The sequence below is a fragment of the Penicillium chermesinum genome, assembly GCF_028974085.1.
Source record: "Penicillium chermesinum strain IBT 19713 chromosome Unknown utg000003l:1.0-5111272.0:1.0-5115320.0, whole genome shotgun sequence".
NCBI lineage: Eukaryota > Fungi > Ascomycota > Eurotiomycetes > Eurotiales > Aspergillaceae > Penicillium > Penicillium chermesinum.
The window spans coordinates 564,027-586,440 of record NW_026695313.1 but is presented as its reverse complement, the minus strand read 5'-3'; the positions used below and the strand labels follow the sequence as shown (position 1 = coordinate 586,440).

Genomic DNA, 22,414 nt, shown 5'->3' with positions numbered 1-22,414 from the left:
CACGAGCGGAAGCGAGTGGGGGGGTCGCAGCGTAGCGAAGGGCACGGATATAACGGCAATCACCATGAATAATTATAAAACCCAACACGTGGTAGTTGTCACAGGCCAGGGCCCAGCTCCTCCCCATTCCTCTCAGCCTCGTTCCCTTAGAAGCCCAGGTCACACTTCTCCTAGGGATTCCTATAACTTAACAGCACTTTTTTTGGCTTTCCTCTAAGTGGCCCACGCCGGTTTGTTTACACTGTCACATTTTGAACACTCCCTCTCATCTTCTATTTAGATTCTATATCTGCATTTCCCTTCTGTCTGAGAATTCCCTTTACTTCTGCCTGCGCGTTGTTTCGGCTTCCAAGTCTGTCTCTGCCCCTGCGCATCTGATTTGAATTATATCTTCCTCCCTATCCTCAACCACCGTTTGTCACTGCCTCTCTCTCTAACTTATTCACTCCTCACCTTTCCACTCCCATTGTTTTATTTCGTTCAGATATCACTTGCTATCCCCTTTCCCGATACAAGTTTCCCGTGGGTGCTTACCACCACTCTCTTCTTCCACCTCTCCCCACTCACCAGTAAGTTACAAACATCCTCAATTTACCTACCCTGGAAGGCTCCTCCTCAGATTGAACTTAAAAACTCATTTTATCAGAGAACACAGATCTGCTGGGAAAGACTTTTCCTGAGGCTGTCTCCAACGAAGGTCGTGCAATCGTTCTGCCGGACCTATCAACAATCCTACTTACAAGAACGACCTGGCTACAACATGGCTTTGCGCTCTGAGAATCGAGCTTAAGGAAGAAGTCAGCATTAAGACTATCGCTGTACACTCCCATCATGAACTGGACGATATTAGGGGTAATTTGGCAAGCCCTTTATGATGCGGATCGGCCAACAATGTGCCCCATGACCGCTGAATTTTATACACATCTGCTCAGTACTGCGATATCTGCATCTTAACCTTCTACCTGGCTCAAGAAAGGCTTCACCAAAACGCAATGGTGAAACTGCATACAGAAAAGCTTGACCTCGGAGCTAAAAGGTAAAAGTTGGCACCGTGGATTGTTACTAGAGCCATAAAGCGGATATAGTTGTCCTGGATCTCGTTATCGTTGACCGGCCAGGGTTCACCGCTGTGACAGGGCGTTCAATCTCAGCCTTGACTCGTGCTAAAAGACGTATCTACATTGTGCTTCTGTGAAGGCAACGATTGCTGCCTGCAGAGGAAAGCAACTAAAATACAGGCCTATAATGGCACTGTTCGACCATTGGCTGGTGAAGGACATCCGGTGTCGTGAGAGTTTCATTTTTGCTCATATTAAGGACTGGACGAGCCAAAACTGGGCATGAAGGAGACATTGCTCAAGAGGGAAGTCTTAATGTCGATATAGAACAAGAGGTTGATAACAAGGGATAGCATGGAATGGATTTGGGCTGTGATCCTAAATATGTCGGATCTAAATTGTAAAATCTGTATGATTAGTAGACTGAGATCCGGTTCAAAAGAAAATAAGATAAACAAAAGCGGGGCAAATTCCAAAATCTCCATTTCATGTTCTTCATGTATTCTCTTTCAGGTAGTGATAAAGAAAGGGCCTCAGAGTTCACTGAATTTGAAAAGTTTGATATGATTGAAGATTACGTCGTTCATGAATTTTGTTAAATCAAGAGATATTTCCTGAGTTATATGGAAAGACGAGTACAAAGACCGGTCAATAGATGGGTCGAAAGATATCTAGATACAGAAGATGCCGAAGGATATCTGGCTAGGCCCTTCCTTTAGCCCAATAGTACTTGCGGACACGTCTCTCCGTCTCTCCGAAGCGTTCAGCGTTATATATCCACTGTCATGTGCGATTTCCCTGAAATGAGCTAAACTATTTAGAGCTTGGTATAAAAAATTGCGTAGACTCAACAAATAATGAGCCGATAACCGAGAATGTGACCTCGGAAGTGCAATCAGCAATCTTTCTCTGTTTTGCTCTTTAATTTTCTGTAATCTAGTACTCATGGGGAGTTATCAGGGTGTATGGATGCATTGCTGTCTACAATATCTTATCAACCCGCGAGTCGGCTCTATCCATCGCGTTAACCGCCCACAGGAAACACATATGGATAGTCACTTAGATACAACGATCCCTATAGCAGTAACTATTCTACAATTTAAGGCCGGTAGAGTACAGGCGTTGGTCAACATGTTGTAAGCAATATTCGGAGTGTATAAAATGGGTCTTAGGAAAGGGAACTTGTCCAATTGGTTTGAGGTGGCAACTCAAATTTTTGGAAAAAAGAATGGAAGGCCTGGCAAATCCAATCTAGCCAACTCTGTTCCTGACCATCATCAGGTAATCTGGAAGCACACATTCTGATATTATTAAGGCGGCTTCTTACTACCTCCTGTACAAATACCAGGGTTTCGCGGCCTTGGGTGTGCGGAACTCCCAGAAACTTGACATCAAAGCAAGTGTCAATGAGTTTGCGAATAGGGTCATTTTGGGAGTCATCCTTGTCGACATAGCGGTATGCTAGACTTGTACTCGCCAGCATGCATGAAGCCAGCTTGCCCATCCAAGCCCATGGGCTTTAATAAGCATGTTTTCCCGGAGCTCTCTGATGCTCTCTCCTAGCGATTCGTTTCGCTCCTTACTCATTCGTAGAGCACACCGTCAGTCTTTCCTTGAAAAGTGTTGTAGTTATCGCGTCGCATGAATGCTACCGTTAAGCATACACAGGAGGTTCGAAGCCCTACCTCATACCGTTTCGCGGTGCTCAAGGCTATTTGATGCGCTATCCCCGAAACGGGACAGCGCCGACTTTATTCTCGAAAATCTGACTGAATCCCATGCCAAGTCGCGGAGGAAGATATTTACAATAGGTTTCAAACAGTCCGCTACTAGTATGTAGACTCATAGGTGAAAAACCTTGGAGAGTAGCTTTTCTAATGCCTGCAGACTAATATTCAAAATCATCGTCGACCCCCTTCTTGCCGGCATTCTCCTTCGCGACAGCTTCTTGTTTGCGGTACATTTCAGCAACGGCGCGAGTAGTGGTAGCCTGCTCGGGCTTTTTATCATCACGAGCTTTGATGTACCGGGGGAAGCGAAGAGAAACGCCCTTTCCTTCACCAGCGGTTCCATTAAACTCATCTGCGGCAGCCTTGTACCGAGGGCTGAGAGTCAAATCCGCTGTCTTGACCTCCCAAACAAGTCGGGGCTCGAACCACACGTCAGGCTGGTCTTTAGGGACGCTTGAATGCGCGTAAAATGGCTTGGGTCGGTCGATAACCATAGGGGAGAGGACTTTGTGTAGTTCTTCGAGCACTGCTTCTGAGAAGCCAGTGCCGATGTTGCAAATGGTCTCGTACGTCTCGTTGTTGGGATTGAACGCAGCCAGCAGGAATGCTCCGTATACTGAAGTACGCTTGCCACGGCCGTAATAAGCACCGAGAACCACAAGATCCAGGGAGTCGCCCACTCCGGCGAGATAATCCTTCTTAACCTGTTTGGGAGGTCAGAACGTGAGTACAAACTGAGTGATTCTGTGAATTCATACCTTGAGCCAGTTTCGACTTCGTTTGCTGGGCTCATAGCCACTCTCTGACGTGTCTAACATCTTTACCATGAGGCCCTCGCAAGAAGCTTTAACGCTCTCGTCAAGCAAGACTTGAATCTCGTCGAGCTCATTAGTATTTCCGTATTGCGCGAACTGGAACTCGCCTTCCACCGGCTGAAAGCACTCATGGAGCAGTTCTCGGCGCTCTCGCAGCGATTTCTTGACACACGGCTGTACAGAGTCATTAGCGAAAATAGATCAAAATCGAAGGACTTGCACAACTTTACCTCGCCATTGAAAAACAAAAGATCAAAAGCAAACACGCAAACCTTGACCTTCACGTCCTCTGCCTTGACATCCTTCTTCTTTCGGGTCATCAACTGCTGGAAAGGAAGGACCTTCTTGTTGACCGTGTCCCAAGCCACAGTCTCGCAGTCCAGAACAAAACTGGTCACGCCGTCCTTGACCCAAGTATCCAACTTGCCCAGAATATCGGGATACTTCTTAGACAAGTCTTCCGAGTTTCGGGAAAAGATAGAAGCCAGACCCTTGCTTTCTTTCTGTAATGTTTGGGTAGATGCTGGGAAATTTTGAACTGCGCTGGGGGCAACAAAATGAATCTGGGCCCTCTCGCCATCGTACTTGTACTCGCAGGTAAAGTCCTTGCCTTCAAACCGGTCCAGGACTTCCGTAATCGACTTGGTTGGCTTTGCAAGCATGGGCTTAAGAGGAACTCCCGGCTGAAGCTTGCAGTGATCGCCCAGGTTGAAAATCCCATGCTTGATCATGGCGGGAATAATCTCTTCGTATGAGGGTAGCTCACTGAATACGGTCTTGAGAACAGTCTCTCCTTCGGCCATTTTCTCCGCGGAAGGCGCCTTCTCCCCAGCAACGGCAGCCTCGTGGCAGACAACTGCCTGGGCCAACGCCACAAGGAGAGTCTTCTCTGCAAGGCCAAGTCGCAGCTTTCCTTCCAGAAATCGGACAATGAACTTGGCCTCACTAGGGCCCCCCCTTGTCCTTGGTGATATCGATACCCTTGCCACCCTTGCCAGCTGCCTCGGCATCTGCCGCCGAGAGTAGCTTCTTGATCCCGGAAATCTTCTTGTCCTGAGATCCATGGCCCGAGACCTTTGCAATACCCAGTAAACCCTCGTGGACACCCCTCACAGTGAGGGCTTTGGGCTTGAACATGGTGGGCTGGTTCGATCGACTTTTGGCTGCCACTAGACCCAAGTCACCAATCTCGTGCTGATCGGTTCGGATCACCGCCAGACTGCGGCCAGTACTCTCGCCGATGGCTTTCATGATCAAGGACTCCCCAATACCCAGTTCGATGCCCGTGTAATCCGCAGCCAGCTTGCAGATCATTAGTTGGACTGTTGGAAGAAGGTCGTCGGGGCTCAAGCGCAGGACCTGCTGGAGGAATTGCGAACAAAGTGCAATGATAGTCAATCGTTTGCTGGTCATTTCAATGAGCGAAAAGGTGGTACACAGCGCAGCGTACGGCACTGGGTCGCCGGCTTTCCAGTCGGGGTATGCATCTTTGCCGCTCGATTTCAATGTAGCCTGGACCTTCTCCATTTGCTTCTTTTTGACTTCTGGCTTGGTCTCTGAATCGCTTTCTGAAGCCGTGTCTTCTTCCGCAACCTCCACGTCAGAAATATCAACTTCGGCCGGACTTTCCTCAACAGCGGCTGTTTTAGCTGATTTTGGGGGACTTTTGATTTTAGGAGTTGGCTGAGGCTTCTTAGGTGATTGGGGACTCTTCTTGACAGGGGGGAAGAATCACCCTTAGAGGCCTTTCGACGGCGCTTTGGAGCCGGCTGAACATCAGAAGCATCGCTCTCTTCTGCCGCATCAGCCTTGTCACGCTTAAAGCCACTGGTCGACTCCGACTCGCTGGCATCAGGCTGTGGAATTTCTGTCTCTGTCTTCATCTCCACATCTTCTGTTTCCTGAGCAGCAGAAGCATTTTCGGGCTCATTGGGTGTATCATTTGTTTTCTTTTTCTTTCCGCCGAATGCGAGTGTAGTCTGCTTCTTGGGTGCCTGGGGAGGATTGGCATTAGAGCCAAAAAAGCGCCTAACAAACGAAATTACTATTAGCGTGGGCCTAATTGAGTGCGTGCCCGGAGGCAATGAACACACACCCGAGGGTCAACTGGGAATCGCGAACGTACCCCAGGGTAGCTTGCTTTGAGGTCTTGTCATCCGCCATGATGCGTGGAGATAAAGGCCGCAAGGTTGCGACAAAACGACAAGTCAAGGACTGTGAAGATGTGCGTACAAGTCTGTTCTCGCCACAGTTCGGATGGAATGCAATTGGGACAGCACAGAACAAAGATCGAGGGATTTCCCAGGCGTAGACGTGCTTGGTACGCGTGAAAGATGCTCGCACTGACGGCCGCAATGCACTCATAGGCGCGAAATCTGTGGTATATCTGATCCTAAATAGGATTCCAGCTTCTACTTAAATGCCACAGGCGCAATCAGGCAACGCAGCCAGCACTAGCAATTTTCGTCTAGCTCCAGGCAACATTCGCGATGCGATAAGAATCTCCACGCGACGCGACGGCATGACATAATCGACATATTTCCTCATTGGGCGATATTTGCCTCTCCGCCTTGGTTCGCCTGGCAGAAAGAGGCACTGCTGTCATCCCGCCATGATGCACCGGCAATTCTTATTGGAGATGCTTCTGATATTCTAATATGGGAAGAGGGATATCCTGCTATTGTCTAGAGCCCATGTGTATTCAAAGCACCATTTAAGACTCCCACAACCATGGAGAATGTGCGCCAGGAATCATTCAAACAGGTATGCAGTGCCAATCACAGTAAAAAGCCTATGCTAACCATTTGAGAAAGCTGCGTGCACCATGCGTGGAGCTCAGTGCCGCTGGACTGGCATTTCGAGGAAACAACGCATCTGCAGATGATGTGATTCGAGCTGCCGAGCCGGTTTACCGGGTTCTTGAAGACCTCTCCAGGAAGCATGCCCTGGACGAAAAGATGGCGGAATATGCTTTCTTCCCGCTTTCACATATCTTTAACGAGACAAAACGGCTGCCGGCCAGATGTCTAGAACTTGCAATAAAGTCACTTCGCATCCTCGTGGAAGATGGCTATGGCCGTAAACTGGCCCCAGCGATGGGAAAGCAGCTGATCATCCTGCTTACACTGATTGTGGGAGGATCCCCGAACAAGGCTAATGGCGAGCCTCTCAGACCTCAGGTGGTTGAGGAGCTTTCTCTTGCCGGGTTCGATTGTCTGCGTGCAATATTCGATGTGCTTGAAGGCTCAGTGGCAGAGAAGACCATATACCACGAGATCGGTACTGCAACAATTGTAGATCAAACTGTTTACATCCTGTTGGAGGGTCTCGTGGATGAGCATTCTGATGCATTGTGCTTAGCAGCTGCGAGGGCCCTCCACTCTCTCTATAACCGGATCTCAGACCGTGTGGTCTTGGCTAGTATTATGCCTCGCACAGTCTCCGCCTTGGTCAAAGTCATAAAGCCATCAACGCAGGTCCGACGGTCTTACAAGTTGGTCGAAAGTTGTCTGCAAACAATGACACGTCTTATACGAACTGTTATAAGCGATAAAGCAGCTGTCGGGACTAAGAAGGCAGACCCGACTCTTCCACAATCCGAGCGACCCACTCTAGATGCGTCTTGGCTCAAGGCAACAACAACCCAGGTCAAGCTAGCACTCGCCAATGTCATTCAGATACGGCGGCATCAACGCCAAGAAGTACAACTAGCACTACTCGACCTTTGTGTCATGGTCATTGAGGACTGCCAATCTACACTGCACGAAGCTCTTCCTTTGATGATTGAGACTGCTGTCGTTCTAGCTGATAAAGAAGAAGAAACTTCGAACGATGCATACAAGGCGATTATGCACCTCACGACTACATACTCGGTCGTCGTGGATGTCCTCAAGGAGTCATTGCATGGATGGCTGACTTCCTTCCCCCGAATTATGCAAAACAACGACGAAACGGCGAAGCAATGGGCTATCCGCCAAATTGCAACGGCATTTCAAATCCTGACTCAAGTACAACCTGGTTCATCAGTACTATCAAGCAACTTGGCATCAGGGTTGTGCGATAGCGTTGGTGCCGTCGTAAAACTCAGCACATCCAGCCAACAGCTTGTGGCATCTACCGCGGTTTCTGACTCAAATCTGGACGTGATTATTTCAGAACCCAAAGCGCTCGAGTTTCCTCCAGTGCTTCTAGAGCATAGAAGCCAAGGGAAGACATTGAGTGACCTACGATCAATGATTGTGAAACTAAATGCGTCAGACTCGGGGAATGATATTACGCGTTTGATCATGAACAGAGTGCATGCCGTCTCTGACGAAGCTACTGTAGGCCCATTCTGGCTTGCACTGACATCCCTTCGGGCACAGTCAAGCTCCGCTTCTTTCTTCGATGACTTTCTTGCCGACGACCAGGTGGATCAGTCAATGTTGCAGGCTAATCGCCGAGCGATGATCGAAGAACTCTACTACAACTCTCTAGTCATCTTGACTGATTTGCCACCAGACGGCTCTGGCGACTGGCGTACTCTTGCACTTTCCTTGGAAGCAGTCGCGCTCCAGGCTCAGCAATTAGGCGAGGCGTTTCGCCAGAGTTGATGGAAGCTCTATATCCCACGTTACAGCTACTGGCATCCAGTAATGCAGCTCTCCAGCGACATGCTATGACGTGCTTGAACATTTTGACCAAGGCGTGCAACTATCCTGATACAAGTACTATGATAATTGAGAATGCCGATTACCTGGTGAACTCTGTTTCCCTCAAGCTCAATACGTTCAATGTTTCCCCATACCCACCTCAAGTCCTTTTCATGATGGTGAAACTCTGTGGTGCCAATTTGATTCCTTATTTGGACGATGTGATCGATTCTATCTTTGGGATAATTGACCTCTATCACGGCTACCCAAAACTAGTGGAGATGCTCTTCAAAACGCTGGCAGCTATTGTGGAAGAGGGTTCCAAAAAGCAATCCCTCTTAACCATTGATGATGGACGCGAGAACGGGCCTCATGACCACCGCAAAGGCCAGTATGAGCGGCTATCAGTTTCAACTTTAGCTGCCGAAATCGCCAGCCGCAAGGCTCAACGAGCCAAGCACACCGAAGAGGAAGCGAATATAGACGAGAAGATCCCGCATCCCCAGAAGCCCTGGTCTGAGACCTACGAAAAACCACCCGCCGAGCCAGAAACCATTGAAGAGCTCCTAAATCAAGCAGACTCTGACGAACCTCTGCCTCCTCCCAAAGAGCCCGAAGACACCGAGAAGCCGCTCAGCAAGACTCATTCTCTCCTCATACACATTGTCAAATCCATCCCCTCCCACCTCTCATCACCATCACCCTATCTTCGACGCTCCCTCCTCGGCATCCTCATTAACATCCTCCCAACTCTCTCACAAAATGAAAACAGTTTCCTTCCTTTAATAAATGACCTATGGCCAGCTGTCGCGTCAAGAATTGTCTTCCCAACCTCTCTAGGCGACGACACACCTTCCTCAAGCAGCTTAATGACCCGATCCATCCCAACCTCCAACAAATCAACTCGACCCGACCCACACGCCTTCCAAGAAGAAACCTTCGTAATAACAACCGCCTGCCAAGCAATCGAAGCCATGTGCAAAGGAGCAGGCGACTTCATGGCCTCGCGCGTCGACCCCGAGTTCCCCCGCTGGGAGCGCCTCTACAACCGCGCCTGGACGCAAGTGCGCGCAGACGCCGAAGCCGCCAACGAGCGACAAGCGCGCGCACGGCAACAGTCTCGCCCGACGGCCCGGTCTCCTATCCAGCCCGTTGAGCTCGAGCCCAACACTGCCTCGAATCTGGTGCTCACGTCTTCTCTTGCGCTCTCTCCGACGGCGGGAGGTGCAGGACCGAGGGCTTTTACGCCCCACCATGCGCTGTGGCGGGCGCTCATCTCGCTGTTCTTGACTGTTCTTACGCGCGTGCGTCTGCCGCTGGAGACGGGGGATCGGATTTGTGAGATGCTGGGAGCGTGGATTGCGCTGTTTGTTGGGCCTGATTATTATTTTTCTAGGCCTGAGGTTGCGGGCGATGAGCAGAGGAGTATGCTTGCGGAGGTTGATGGGGCAATTCAGGCTATGGAGACATGGAATTCGGACTTGACATGGTTTATATTCATGCAGCAAAGGCATGCTCTGCGCAATGAAAGACATGTTCCGAAGCGCATGGATGCTGTGAGTTTGGAAATTGGGGGTGAGGTGTTACGATTTGCAGAGGTAGCATTCTAGATGGAGCATATGATGCATAAAAAGTATGACGGATTTTACTGGTTATCCTATGAAGACTGGATGTAGGTTTTGATGTAGTCAAAGGAGTGGCAATTGGTGAGCTAAACTAGATACTCTCTAAGCCAAGGGAGACCCTTGCAAGCGAGTCTCCCGTGGGTTTATCAAGTAAAGAGAAAAGAGACAACTAAACTAGTGGAACCCAAGAAAAAAAGAAAAAAACAAAGTACGGAGGCGAAAAAGCAATTTCTAAAGCAAGTGACTGCTTGAGAATAAGCGTAGGAAGTCAGTTAGACAACTACTCGCTTTCTTCCTCGTCGCTGTCATCCTCGCTCTCCGCATTCTCCAGCCACTCCAGGAAGGGCTGGGCGGCCTTGCGAACCTTCTTGGAGGTCGAGATGTCAACGTACTTCTTGCTGGCCTTGGCACCCCAGCTCTTGAGAGTCTCTTCCGAGACAAGGTCGTTCTGGTAGTAGCCAAGGAGAATGGCAGGGATTTGAGCCATCAAAGCAGGGCGATCCTGACCGACAAAGCGCTCAGTTCCACCCAGGAAGGCCTTCTCGTGCCGCTCGGAAGTGATCAGCTTCTTGAGCAGAGGGGCACGGTCCTCGATCTGCTTGACAATCTTATCGTCGAAGATGCTCTGGGCAAGAACGGCGACCGTCTTATGCTTCGTCTCGATGCCGAATTCCTTAGCCTTCTTGTAGATATCAATGTCCGAGACCTTGGTCACGCCGCCCTTCTCATTAGCGGTATCCACAATCCAGCTACCGAGCTGCTCGTAAGACGAAGGGCCATCAGCCTCGTCGTCATCGACATCCTCGAGGACGAGGGACTTCTTCAAGTCCGAAGGCAGCTCTTGGGCGCGAGCCTTGACAGCTTCCTCAGAAACGTCGACGGCCCATTCATCGTCCTTGATTTCTTTCTCGACGGCGATCTCCTTAGCCTGGGACTTGATGCGCTTGGTGAGCTCGTCATCACTGCCGGCCGCAAGGGCCTCGTCCTCGTCTTCGCCCTGCTCGGACCCGTTGCTTTCGCCCGGGCTGCCGTCCTCGCCATTGGCCAGCTTGTTCTTTTCTTCGCGGCGGGCTTTCTTGTCTTTCTTCTCCTTCTTACCACCCTTGGGGTTGTTGCGAACAATAAAGGTGCTCAGCTTCAGGCGAGGGTCGACATCGGAGCGTTGGCCACAGGCCTTGCAATCCAAAGTGATTTTGTCACCGCCGATGATGACGTCGGTCTCGGGGTTCTTGCACTTCTTGCACAGCACAAATTTGGAGATGAACCCGTCGAGATAGTCTTGCAGCTTGTTGGCATCGTGGGCACCGTTGATAATCCAACGCTCATCAGTTGGCTTGGCATTGGCTTGGGCGCCAATCTCGAAGCCAAAGTACTTGATGAGGTATGCAGGAGGCCGGCTCAGAGATCCAGCGACAGAGTTGAGGTTGACAATGACGGTCTTAATACCGTTGCCTTTGCCCTCGATCTTGGACTGGAGGCGCTCCATTTTGTAGCGGTAGAAGGGATCAGTGACATCCCGGCGGATATTAACGGTGGTCATGATGACGGTTTGGGGTTTTTAACGATTGCTCAGGCGAACGGAACGGTGGGCTTGCGGAATAGGTAGCGGGCGGGAATCTTGACCGGAATATTGTCGACGGAACAAGACATGCGTGGTTTTCCTTGTGGACTTGATTTTTTGAGGATTTTCAGAAGGGATATCTGTTAAGTGCACAGCGTGAAATATCACGAGTCATTCACAGAGGTAAATGGGGGATTCAAGGGCAGCTATTCAGCCACAAGAGCGAAGATGTTTACTACAAGGTTTCGACTCGCGAAACGATTGCAGCTTGAGCGGCAGATGGTGTTCGAAATTTTGCACGGAGGACGAATACATGAACAAGTCGGCGGATAGCTTCTTGAACGGCTTTCTCTTGGGGACGAGAACGACCGAGGTTGTTCTTAAGGGAATCCGAGTCAAAGGCCGGAAACCCGGGAATGAAGAGCTGAGTAGAGTGATGATGGCGATACCGAAGTGATCGATGGGGTGAGCTAGCGCGAACTGTATCGAGACAGCTAACGCAGTGGGATCAAGAGGCTTTCACGATTCGAACTGAAAGCGGTGGTGATGGAGGGGAAGGAAGAAACAGAAAAGAGGATTTTATGGCCGCCGGCCCGGCTGACCTAAGCGGGCACGTGGTCCCACTCGGACTTAGTGATGGCTCCGCGGATGAGACGGTCTTTCGCCCCGGAGAAAATGGACCCAAGTGTTATGCAGACAGGAAGGTCCGCAGGTCACAGAAGAACTCCCTGCGGACCACTCAACTGAGCAGTGACAATTGCAGTCATATTTGCCCGGAGATGCTTCTCACCGTGGCAAAAGTTACTTCCCGCGATCTGGAAGGCCTGCATGGCTGCATATAGTGGCAGTCTAGCAAAATAGGCCGAATCCCCCCATTAGCAAAGGCCACTAAAATGTCGTGTCTTTGCAGCAGGTTTCTCTTTCGATTCAGATATTGCTCCCCTTTCATATTCTAGATTCTTCGTAGGTAAATCATCTAGTCTGTTCCAAGCACTAACCCACGTAGACAGCATCCGGAAATTTCCATACTACTTACTATATCGAGAAACACAACAAACTTACTAGTAATCAACTTGCCCGGGATCTCGGAAACTATTGTAACACATGATAAGAGGCAATGCAACGTGACCAAGGCAGCCGCATACTGCATTTTTTACGGCCCATGCTAAATGCAGGAAACCAAACCCGGGAAATTGGCAGGGTTTTCCTGCATAGTGATGATGCGGCTACTCTGCGGGATGAGGTAAATTATTTCGAATCGTCCCAAGCCCCACCAAAGCCAGTCGAGGATCACCCTGCTCCGAAGCCAGTTGCCCTCGTGTCCTCTCCACTGTGCCTGAAATCCTTCATCTCTAGGATTTTACCTCAGCAACTCGCCAAGTCCGAATCCGTCCTCACGGCCGCATGGGCCCAGGCAGCAAGCGGTATTGACATTTAGAGATGACTCGGAATAGCCACTCTAGGCACCAGTGAGCTAAAGATTCTTCTCAAGCCACAATTGAAGGATAATAATTTGCGTTCAAATTCGGACTAGGGACCTACAGACCTACAGCCTTACAGCCCTACTGGTTCAGGCGCCCAGATATTTTACCAGTAACACGGAGATAGAATATTTGAAGCTTGAATAATGCGTTCTCCAAGCCTGCGCTAGTCCAGCCAGTATACGGCTTGCGATCTATAGAGCACCTGGGCAAGGTCTTCCGATTAATCACTAGATCTTCGGCTATCACCTGTCCTGAAGTTACCAATGCTAGTAGCGGTGTTACTGGCGAAGCCCGCAAGAGGCCAGGCTCGAAAGGTACTGCTGAGCAGTCCCATATCATTCGTCTCGTAGACAGATAGAAACGTATCCAATCCCCAATAATACAATTCATCCTTTTTCAAGTTCCTATTCGTACTACTAGTATGATTTTGACATCGAGATTATTAGGTCTTCGAGGCCTTCGTTTATACTTCCGTTCCCCCGCACTCCATTCTCTCCTCCGACTCCCCCGCCCGCCGCAACCTTAAACTTGAACCTCAACCTCCTTCCAGCTCCCCTCTTCCAATTAAATACATCTCCATAATGGCTGCTCTCGCGCATACAATTCGAATCAGTGAGGAATCCTTCATTCATTGAATTGCCCAAACTAACCCAAACCTAGGAAACCCTGCCCTGTTGTAAGTGTAACTCAACGGCACCAACCCAACCGCCCTAACCGACCAAATCAGCATCTGCGACATCCAGGAGAAATTCCGCAATGGCATTTTCGAATTCTCAAAACTGTACAAAAACCCCTCCTCCTCTTTGTGGCCAATCAACAAGCCCATTGACTTTCCTCCACACCAGGGTCTCCACGTCAGAGAAGATGCTCCGCGCTGCCTCCACGCTCCAATTGCCCGTCTTTGTAACGACCCAAAGCCGCGCAAAGCTCGGAAACACGGTCCCAGAACTCCAGACCCATCTGCAGGGCTCGCATATCCGGGCCGACGTCGACAAGACCCTATTCTCGATGGTCACGCCGGAAATCGACGCGCTTCTTCCCAAGGGCGAGGGGAGCGACTTGATATCATTATCGTTGGCATTGAGACCCATATCTGTGTGGCGCAGACGACCCTTGATTTACTGGCCAGAGGCCATAGGGTCTATCTCCTTGTTGATGGGGTGAGTAGTATGAATGCTGAAGAGAGAGGCATTGCCCTTGCCCGGCTGCGTGATGCCGGAGCAATTGTAACTTCTAGTGAGAGTATTCTGTTCGAGATCCTGGGAGATGCGGAGCACGGGTCGTTTAGAACCGTGAGTGGGCTGATCAAGGAGACAAAGGAGGAGACGAAGGCGGCTTTGGGGGTATTTTCGAAGATCTAGATCTTGCTATGCTACTATATAGTCTACTGGTTAGGTCGTCTACATTTTACGAATATGGCTCAGGACTATTCTGTCCGTTCGTGAAGAGGATTTCTTTTGATTTTGCCATTGTCATCATCATGATCTACCTAGGCATTGCGCTAAAGTTAACTAGAAATGTGTTTTCCCCAACTGAGAGAAACACTGAACCACGCAGACAAATCGTATGGGCGCATTGGAGAGTATCGTTGGAAGTAGTAAAAGAATCAAAGGCAAAAGCACGAAGTGGCCATATCATTTGGAGCCCATAGCCTTTTGAGCGGTCGAGACAGAAGTCAGCCACCCAAATGCCGAGGCGCCCCCGACAGGGTTTGCTGCGGACGTGGCAGAGTTATCATCAGATGATCGGCGAACACCACCTGAAGAGCCGTTTTGGGTATCATTTTGATCTGCGCTAGGAGTGACTGGTGTGGAGGTGGAAGATGCAGTACGGGAAGATGGCTTAGTGGGCCGAAGAACTTTCATCGTGCGGCTCGGAGCAGGTTTGCTAGCATTGGTATTTGGATCCGGCTTAGAGCTTCGGCGCCAAGAGCCCCAGACACTGGCAGCTTCTGGTTGAGAGGCCGTGGAATGGGCGTCACTGGCGTTCACAGTAGATGGCGATTCGGTAGTCGTAATAGTCGTTGTGGGGGCATCAGGGAAGATATTCTTTTTGGTCTCGAATGCATCACCTGTAGACACGTGTTCTGAAGCAGGTCCAGACGCCGACTGGTGTGGTTTCTTGGGCGGCCCAATAACGCCAACAATGTCCTTTTCCACCTCAGGTCTCGATTGCAAAGAGTGGCGAGATCCGTTGGAGACGGTGGAAAGAGATTTGAAGACAGAATCCCTTTCGGGGCGTACCAAGGGGATAGAAATGCGATTTCGGTCATCATCTACCATGAGGATCTTGTCTTTCGATAAGAGAATGTCGGCGTTATGTGAGCGAAGAACGTCGCTCCCCATTATGATCTGGATAGACTCGTCCGACGCATCAGATTGGCGCACCATAAACCGGATGGTCAAGGTCGGGAGCTGTTGCTCGGGGATACCGCTTTGTGAGGACGAAAGATGAACACTCGCTTCAGGAAGCCAGACGCGGAGTCGAATGAATTGTTGATTCTCTTCTTCGAAAATGGAATCTTCCAGTCCAAGCTTCCGGATCATGGATTCACCCACGATTGAACCGTAGGAGCCAGAGCACACTGCAGCGTAGAGGAGTGTATCATTGGAATAATTCGCTGTTAACCAGCAGCGAATGATACAAGGCACCGGCCCAAGTAAGAATAGCCCAGGAGGAGGGGTTATGGGCGAATCGCTGAAAGAACCCATCAGGCGACTAGTCGTATCAAGTCTCAGGCTGTTAGTACGCGCAGAGTGGAGGGACTGGCCGGAAGAGCTCAGTCGACCGTCTGACCGATGGGATAATGATCGTTCAGAGAGGGGAAGACCGCCCATTCCACTTCCAGTCCGCAGCGGAAGGTCGGTACTGGAACGGCTGGCCTGGCCATAGTATCCGTGTATCGCACTCTCATCGAAACGAACGCTGTTAGCCCGTGAGGCTCCCCGCCGTGGCTCCTCGTCGCCGTCAAGGCCAATTCCGGATGAAGCCATCCCATTCGGTTGGCCCTGGTCGAAGCCCTTGAAAGCGTCGGGAGGGGAGTAGAAGACGGGGTCTTTTATTGGAAAAAATGGTCAGTTCATTGTGCTAGGAAGCTCCGGTAAAGGAACAACATGCCTGGAGCGACAGAGCCCACTACCGAGGTCTGGAAAGGCGACAGGGGACCCCAAACGTTCTTCAGCCTTGCATCCTCGTCTTTGCGGCGTTCCAATCTCACGATGCGCTCTGATTGTTGGACTTGAGCAATCCGGACCTCCTTCAACTGCTCTATTATGTTCCAGAGTTCGTCACGAGAAGCGAAGGGAAACTGGGTATCCATCGCCACCGCGTTGGTGGATGGGTAATCGGAGTTATCCCAGGATCCTTCCGGTTATTGAACTAAGGCAACCACGCAACACCCTCAGTGACCAGCACCGATCCACCTTTGTTCTCCTTCCTCCTTCGTATGTGTGACGGCCCACGGGGCCGTCCACCTAGCTGCGTGTTACAGGGTTCTGTTGTTGTGGTTCAGGCATTCGCTGGTAAAGTCTCGGATTTGAAGACCACGCGAATCGCGACGCGGGTAAATCTAAGCCGTCACGGGGAATGTATTAATTCGATGGTATGGAGCAGGGGATTCGCAGTGACTCAAGGGAGTGTGAAGGCGCTGGTCGAGCTGGTCGCGGTGTTGTAGATGGAGCTCGACACGAGGTATAGGCACGGGAAGCCAAGGAATGAGGCGTGGCGGCAGAGGTGAGGAATTAAATGAAGCGCGGTGGAACACCAAGGACTTAGTCAATATTCCTAAATCCAGAATCTGGTGCGAAGGGGAAGATTGCCACGGAAACGTCGTGGAATTTGCAGAAGAAGCAAGATCTTGGAGGGATGCAGTGGAGAGAACAGCGTCATGCAGGAGAGAAGTCGATCTAGACCGCTTCCGTGTGCTCCACTAACGGCTTCAACAACACGAGGGTAAACGCCCACTTTTGGCGATGATAGCACTTGGATACGAGGGCAGAATTTACTTTAATAAAATTTGTTTCTAGTTCGCTTGTGCGTAGTCTTTTCCTGACTTTTGAAGAGCCACCGAGCTGCAGACGCGGTAAAACTTGATGTATCTAACAGCTTATTTGGGAGCATCCACCCAGGAAGGAAACACAAAGCGTAGTTGGTCCGGATGTTGGTCGGGCCAAGTGTCCGCAATTTTCTGAATAATCTGGTCATACACAATGCGGTATCCTGCAGGTGTAAGATGGAGACCTGGGAGAAAGAATGAGTACAAGAACGAAGCACAAGCGCGGTCATAGTATATAACGAACCGTCAAGAAACAGACTACTGAGCTTCTCGTCATTGGGCAGATCTCGGGATCCAGGCAAAGGCTGTCCTTCTTGCCAACCGGTCGAGCCCATCAATGCGGACCAAATGTCCACTACTGGAACGTTCAATGCTGCCGCAACCTCTTTCGCTGCCTGAGCGTAGGTTTTCGTAATGGCCGCAGTACGGCTCGGATGGGGGATATCCTTGCTCTTGTCGAAGAATTCAAGTTGATACTCATTGACCGGTGGTGGGGTGATGATCAGAATGCGTGGGCCTTGCGCTCGAGTGGCAGGATGTTGAATGATCTTTTTCAGATTCTCTTTGTATTGCTCCAATGGTACATGTTGGGGATGACCTGGAACTGCTGCATCATTGGCTCCAAAGAAAACAGTCTTATGGTTCCATCAGAATTAGGTTTCTAAGATTACCTTGACGTATGGAGATCTTCTTACCATTAATCGCACACTGGCCACTTCAGGGGATGGGAAGAATCTCGGGAACACTTGGATGGCATGAGCCGTAGTATAACCGCTATTGGAGACGTAAGTAATTGGAGTTCTTTCGGTAGGTCAAAATACGTACGAAAACCCACGGTTGATAATGTCCAACTTGCGGCTGTATGCTAAAACTTGTCAACAAGGCCATGTTTTGTCTTTCCATTGTCAACGGCAAACCTTCTTGCAAAGCAGGGTGAAAACCAAAACCAATATCCTGGTTGTTAGACATCTGAGTAATCGAGTCACCAAAGAGGATGAACTGCGCATATGGCCCGGCCGTATCTTCTGATGTTGCGGTCATTGTGGCTTAGAACGCTTGGGTCTAGCTAGCCACGAGTTCTTAGAAATAGGAACGTGCGCAATGTTAAACCAAGCCCCCCCTGGAATGCGTAGGTCGATCAATCTACGTGGACAGGGAAGCCACGGTTAAATCCGTTCGACGAGGGGCAGCCCGCTATCAGCTGACTGGCCAGGGGAGACTCCACGTCGTTACTCTTCCAGTACAGCCTCGATTCTCCATAAGTTCCATACACCTTGATATTTGAAGTCGCTCAGAAATTTTTTCGCCGATTCATTTTTTTTTTTCATTGCCTATTTTGCCTAGCATTGTCTTTGTTTTCAACAATTCCGACGTCCGGTGAACGTGAGCAACAGCTGGTAGCATTTCAATATTTAATTAAGCCGTTGGAGAAGAAGCTTGATGATATTTCCTAGCATCACAATTCCCTTAATTGACAACTTTGCAAGGTTGCCTTCACTGGCAATTCGGTTCTTGGGCTTTTCCAGTTTCGACATACTTTGCGTTCGTTCTCTCTCTCGTATCAGTATCGAGGCATGGGTTATTTACAAATAGCGCCTGGTGTTCCTACTTATATGGGGTAATATAATTTTATTTGTTATATTGGCTCCATATCTATTAGAATATCTCGATCCCGAGTCAACACAAAACCCCGTATCATTTAAATACTGTAGAGGATTCGTAAACCGTAACTTGAACTTCCTTCTGGTGGGGTTTATGTGAGGGGCAACAAAGCCCTTTCTAAACAGAGAACTAGGAGCACGCCACATGGGAGAGAACGAAGCCTGGAGTCCTGGACTATGCACGGGCCCATCCCAAGATGTACTTAATCCGTATTCACTTCCATATGCATCGGGTCACTCGCTGGCATTTCCTTCAGGTGGCGGTGATAGGCAGCTTTGAAGGCTGCAAGGCGGGAAAGGGGCGCATCTCCCCGCACGAGACCCTCTCAGCCGGACAGCAATAATGTGATTCGACCTAGAAATTCCTCCCCTCAAACGTGGATGAATGTAAACTGCCACACGCAACTGAAGATTGGTAGAGAAGAGACCCAAGAAGGCCCTGGAGTACAAGTCACCCCTCCCTTTAACATGCTAGACATGTCCCACATGTCAGGAGGAAGTTCAAGAAAGGTCAATAGCGGAGATGACGAATCGATGTAAATCTCCAGTGGGTCCTCACCTGACGCGTTCCACATCATCTGCTTAAGACCGCCTGCTTTCTCCAAAACCCGCGGGGATCTCATGGTCGTTGGTACGTACTAAGCTTCTCCTAGATCTGCTTCTGGCTTGATATCCTCTACCGATGCAGGCCCCTTGCAGGCCTCTTATGTGACAACCCCGGCCTTATCGCGACTAACAACCAACCAGGAACCGGGAGTCACCTTTGAAGCCCAAGGTAGACGTTTCCCAACACCATGCCTCGCTCCGTCCCCCAATTCAGCGATTTTCGAGACGAACAAGATGACCCTGATTGTGCGCCCGCTGCCCGCACCGCCCCTCCTTCGCCCTCCGCATTCCGCCGCAGCTACCTAACCGAGGAGCATACCGGCTACCAGTCGCTCGACTCGCACTTCGAGGCCAACGAAACAACTAGTCTCCTCGGTCCTCCAGGGTCTCAGGAAAGAAGAGCTCCTCGTCGCTCATACACCAGTACCTCAGGCCAGCTCGGGCAGGACTTCGGGAGGCCTCTTTTTAGCTCAGGGAGCTCCCGTCGAGTCCGACCAAATTCACAGGCCCGGCTTTTAAGCCGCCGGAACAGTACTCTCGAGAGTGGAGAGGAAGATCGCGTTAGCTTACCGCCGTCTATGAAAGACGGCTTGACTGCTTCATCTTTCCTAGATGAACGCAGTTGGTACGATCAGTTCACCTCCACGGATTGGGTCCATGACAGCATCGCCGACGGGAATCGCCTTCGCCGACTTAGACAGCGGAAGGATGTTCGGGGCCGACTCTTGGCTGCGCTTGATGGTGGCCAAGGGTGGGTCCTCGTGGCTCTAACCGGATGTGTTACTGCAGCTATTGCATTCTTAGTGGATGTGTCCGAAGAAACAGTCTACGATGCAAAGCTCGGGTTCTGCTCCACCTCCTGGTTTTCTTCGCATAGTAAATGCTGTGAAGGCGAGGCCCATTGTGATGCTTGGCGATCCTGGTCACAGCTGGCTATGAGAACGGAAACTGATAATATCTGGCTCAACTATGCCATTTTTGTGAGCTCGGTGGTTGCGCTTGCGATGATCTCTTGCGCTCTGACGCTCCTTACCAAAACAGTCATTCCCTCATCTATTTCCTTAGCTACTCTTGATGAAAATCTCGGTGCGGAGTCACATAAGGATCCCTTCAGCAACCAGAGTGATTCTCCAGTATCGGAGACTAGTCCTCATGGGACATTTCCCAATAGTCCACCTCGTCCAGCAATGATTTATTATTCTGCTGCAGGCAGTGGAGTTGCGGAGGTGAAGGTCATTAACAGTGGATTTATCTTACATGGATACCTTGGCTTGAAGACGTTGGTCATCAAGACCATCGCCCTTGTTTTCAGCGTCTCCTCCGGCTTGAGCATTGGGAAAGAAGGCCCTTATGTTCATATTGCAACTTGTGTTGGCAACATTTTCTGCCGCCTCTTTCCCAAATACAATAACAACGATGCCAAGAGGCGTGAAGTCCTGAGCGCGGCGGCTGCGAGTGGTGTTGCTGTCGCCTTTGGGGCGCCTATCGGCGGTGTCCTTTTCAGCTTGGAAGAGGTTAGCTATTACTTCCCACCGAAGACCTTATTCCGAACATTCTTTTGTTGCATTGTTGCAGCTCTGTCCTTGAAGTTTCTCAACCCCTATGGCACAGGTAAAATTGTGCTGTTTGAGGTCCGCTACCTTTCTGATTGGGAGATGTTCGAGCTTTTCATCTTCATATTCCTGGGCATCCTTGGCGGTGCCGCTGGAGCGCTCTTCATCAAGGCTACTGCTCTATGGGGTCGATGCTTCCGTCGCATCTCGGCCATCAAGCATAGCCCCATGCTTGAGGTCTTTCTAGTAGCTCTCCTAACCGGGGTGGTCAGCTTTTGGAACAGGTACACCAAATTGGGCATTGCCGAACTGCTGTTGGAGATCACGAGTCCATGTGAATCGAGCTCAACAGAGTCCGTGGGTCTTTGTCCACGTGAAGACAACGTACTGGAAAGTATCCAGTATCTTCTCGTTGCATTTGTGGTTAAAAGTCTGCTCACGGTTGTCACCTTCGGCCTGAAGGTTCCTGCTGGAATTTACGTCCCGTCCATGGTGACTGGGGGCCTCATGGGTCGCATTGTTGGCCATGCAGTTCAGTATGTGGTTACAAAAAATCCGACCTTCATCCTGTTCAATTCTTGTCCGGCTGCCCCTGGTATGGAGTCATGCGTTACTCCAGGGGTTTATGCGCTCGTAGCAGCAGGTGCTACGATGTGCGGTGTCACTCGTCTTTCTGTCACTTTGCCTGTAATCCTATTCGAGTTGACTGGCAGTCTTAACCATGTCCTCCCATTCTCTTTGGCAGTGCTCTGCGCTAAATGGACTGCCGATGCACTCGAGCCTCGCAGCATATATGTAAATCCGCTCTTTCTTTTCCCAGATCCTGACCAGCACTAACTATTTCCAGGACTTCTTGACAGATATGAACTCTTACCCATTCCTCGACAACAACATGCAAATGACGATCGATGCTCAATTGGGCGACATCGTCCGGCCCGTTCGGAACAGCCGCATCATCGACATCTCCAACTCGCCGTTTGTCCCAGCTACAGATCTTCGTCTCAAACTCGAGCATTTGCTGATGGCAGGCGAGATCGACAGTGGCTTGCCCATCCTGCGAGATGGTGTCTTGACCGGCATGATCCCTGTTCCAGATCTCGAATTCGGTCTGGATCTTCTTGGTGACACTGAGGATCACACCCTTTGCCTGATGACTGTTGATACATCCGTCGTCATCTATGATAGTGATGACGATAATGTTTTGAAAGAAGACTTTTTACCATACATCGATCATGTGAGTTTCTCTTCGAAGGGACTTCATGGCATCTGGCTAATCTTGTTTCCAGGCCCCCATCGCGCTTGACATCCACTGCCCTATCGATCTGGTATATCAATGCTTTACCAAGCTCGGTCTTCGATACTTGTGCGTCCTTCAGGATGGAAAGTACGCTGGTCTCGTACATAAGAAGTCGTTTGTGAAGTTCATGAAGGAGCACAACGAGTAAGAGAGCTTTGACCCATTCTCTCATGGTGGATCTCATGGTGGATCTCATAGTGGTCCATTTTGCTGCACATGGAGTTATATTGGATGTTTATTTATTCACCGGGGCGCCTTGCATAGCACTGTACAGCCTTTTTACTTTGGAGATCCTGAGATTCTGAGATACATAGCATTTCTGGTCAAATCGTCAGCTAT

General features: G+C 50.1%; 9 protein-coding genes across 9 annotated transcripts; 5 read left to right on the top strand and 4 right to left on the bottom strand.

The window, feature by feature from the left end:
• Positions 1-2,946: 2,946 nt before the first annotated feature.
• On the bottom strand, positions 2,947-5,766 carry N7468_003115 (DNA ligase (ATP) CDC9; the record flags this gene model as incomplete). The annotated part of the gene is made up of 6 exons (XM_058472412.1): positions 2,947-3,492; positions 3,547-3,777; positions 3,834-4,516; positions 4,584-5,243; positions 5,339-5,631; positions 5,699-5,766. 6 exons carry the CDS (start codon positions 5,764-5,766, stop codon positions 2,947-2,949), a joined length of 2,481 nt encoding a protein of 826 aa, XP_058331415.1.
• Positions 5,767-6,333: 567 nt separating this feature from the next.
• N7468_003114 (Armadillo-like helical) lies at positions 6,334-8,195 on the top strand (the record flags this gene model as incomplete). The annotated part of the gene is made up of 2 exons (XM_058472411.1): positions 6,334-6,366; positions 6,417-8,195. The coding sequence occupies 2 exons, from the start codon at positions 6,334-6,336 to the stop codon at positions 8,193-8,195; spliced, it is 1,812 nt and encodes a 603-aa protein (XP_058331414.1).
• Positions 8,196-8,260: 65 nt separating this feature from the next.
• Positions 8,261-9,844, top strand: N7468_003113 (Armadillo-like helical; the record flags this gene model as incomplete). Its single annotated transcript, XM_058472410.1, has 1 exon — positions 8,261-9,844. The coding sequence occupies one exon, from the start codon at positions 8,261-8,263 to the stop codon at positions 9,842-9,844; it is 1,584 nt and encodes a 527-aa protein (XP_058331413.1).
• Positions 9,845-10,139: 295 nt separating this feature from the next.
• Positions 10,140-11,399, bottom strand: N7468_003112 (translation initiation factor eIF5; the record flags this gene model as incomplete). Its single annotated transcript, XM_058472409.1, has 1 exon — positions 10,140-11,399. The coding sequence occupies one exon, from the start codon at positions 11,397-11,399 to the stop codon at positions 10,140-10,142; it is 1,260 nt and encodes a 419-aa protein (XP_058331412.1).
• Positions 11,400-12,582: 1,183 nt separating this feature from the next.
• Positions 12,583-12,858, top strand: N7468_003111 (uncharacterized protein; the record flags this gene model as incomplete). Its single annotated transcript, XM_058472408.1, has 1 exon — positions 12,583-12,858. The coding sequence occupies one exon, from the start codon at positions 12,583-12,585 to the stop codon at positions 12,856-12,858; it is 276 nt and encodes a 91-aa protein (XP_058331411.1).
• Positions 12,859-13,485: 627 nt separating this feature from the next.
• N7468_003110 (uncharacterized protein) lies at positions 13,486-14,265 on the top strand (the record flags this gene model as incomplete). The annotated part of the gene is made up of 3 exons (XM_058472407.1): positions 13,486-13,516; positions 13,565-13,580; positions 13,632-14,265. The coding sequence occupies 3 exons, from the start codon at positions 13,486-13,488 to the stop codon at positions 14,263-14,265; spliced, it is 681 nt and encodes a 226-aa protein (XP_058331410.1).
• A 273-nt stretch (positions 14,266-14,538) lies between these two features.
• N7468_003109 (uncharacterized protein) lies at positions 14,539-16,223 on the bottom strand (the record flags this gene model as incomplete). The annotated part of the gene is made up of 2 exons (XM_058472406.1): positions 14,539-15,959; positions 16,022-16,223. 2 exons carry the CDS (start codon positions 16,221-16,223, stop codon positions 14,539-14,541), a joined length of 1,623 nt encoding a protein of 540 aa, XP_058331409.1.
• A 786-nt stretch (positions 16,224-17,009) lies between these two features.
• Positions 17,010-17,999, bottom strand: N7468_003108 (SGNH/GDSL hydrolase family protein; the record flags this gene model as incomplete). Its single annotated transcript, XM_058472405.1, has 5 exons — positions 17,010-17,143; positions 17,203-17,593; positions 17,654-17,732; positions 17,784-17,823; positions 17,876-17,999. 5 exons carry the CDS (start codon positions 17,997-17,999, stop codon positions 17,010-17,012), a joined length of 768 nt encoding a protein of 255 aa, XP_058331408.1.
• Positions 18,000-19,413: 1,414 nt separating this feature from the next.
• On the top strand, positions 19,414-22,223 carry N7468_003107 (putative voltage-gated chloride channel (ClcA); the record flags this gene model as incomplete). Its single annotated transcript, XM_058472404.1, has 3 exons — positions 19,414-21,573; positions 21,626-22,012; positions 22,065-22,223. 3 exons carry the CDS (start codon positions 19,414-19,416, stop codon positions 22,221-22,223), a joined length of 2,706 nt encoding a protein of 901 aa, XP_058331407.1.
• Positions 22,224-22,414: the final 191 nt, after the last annotated feature.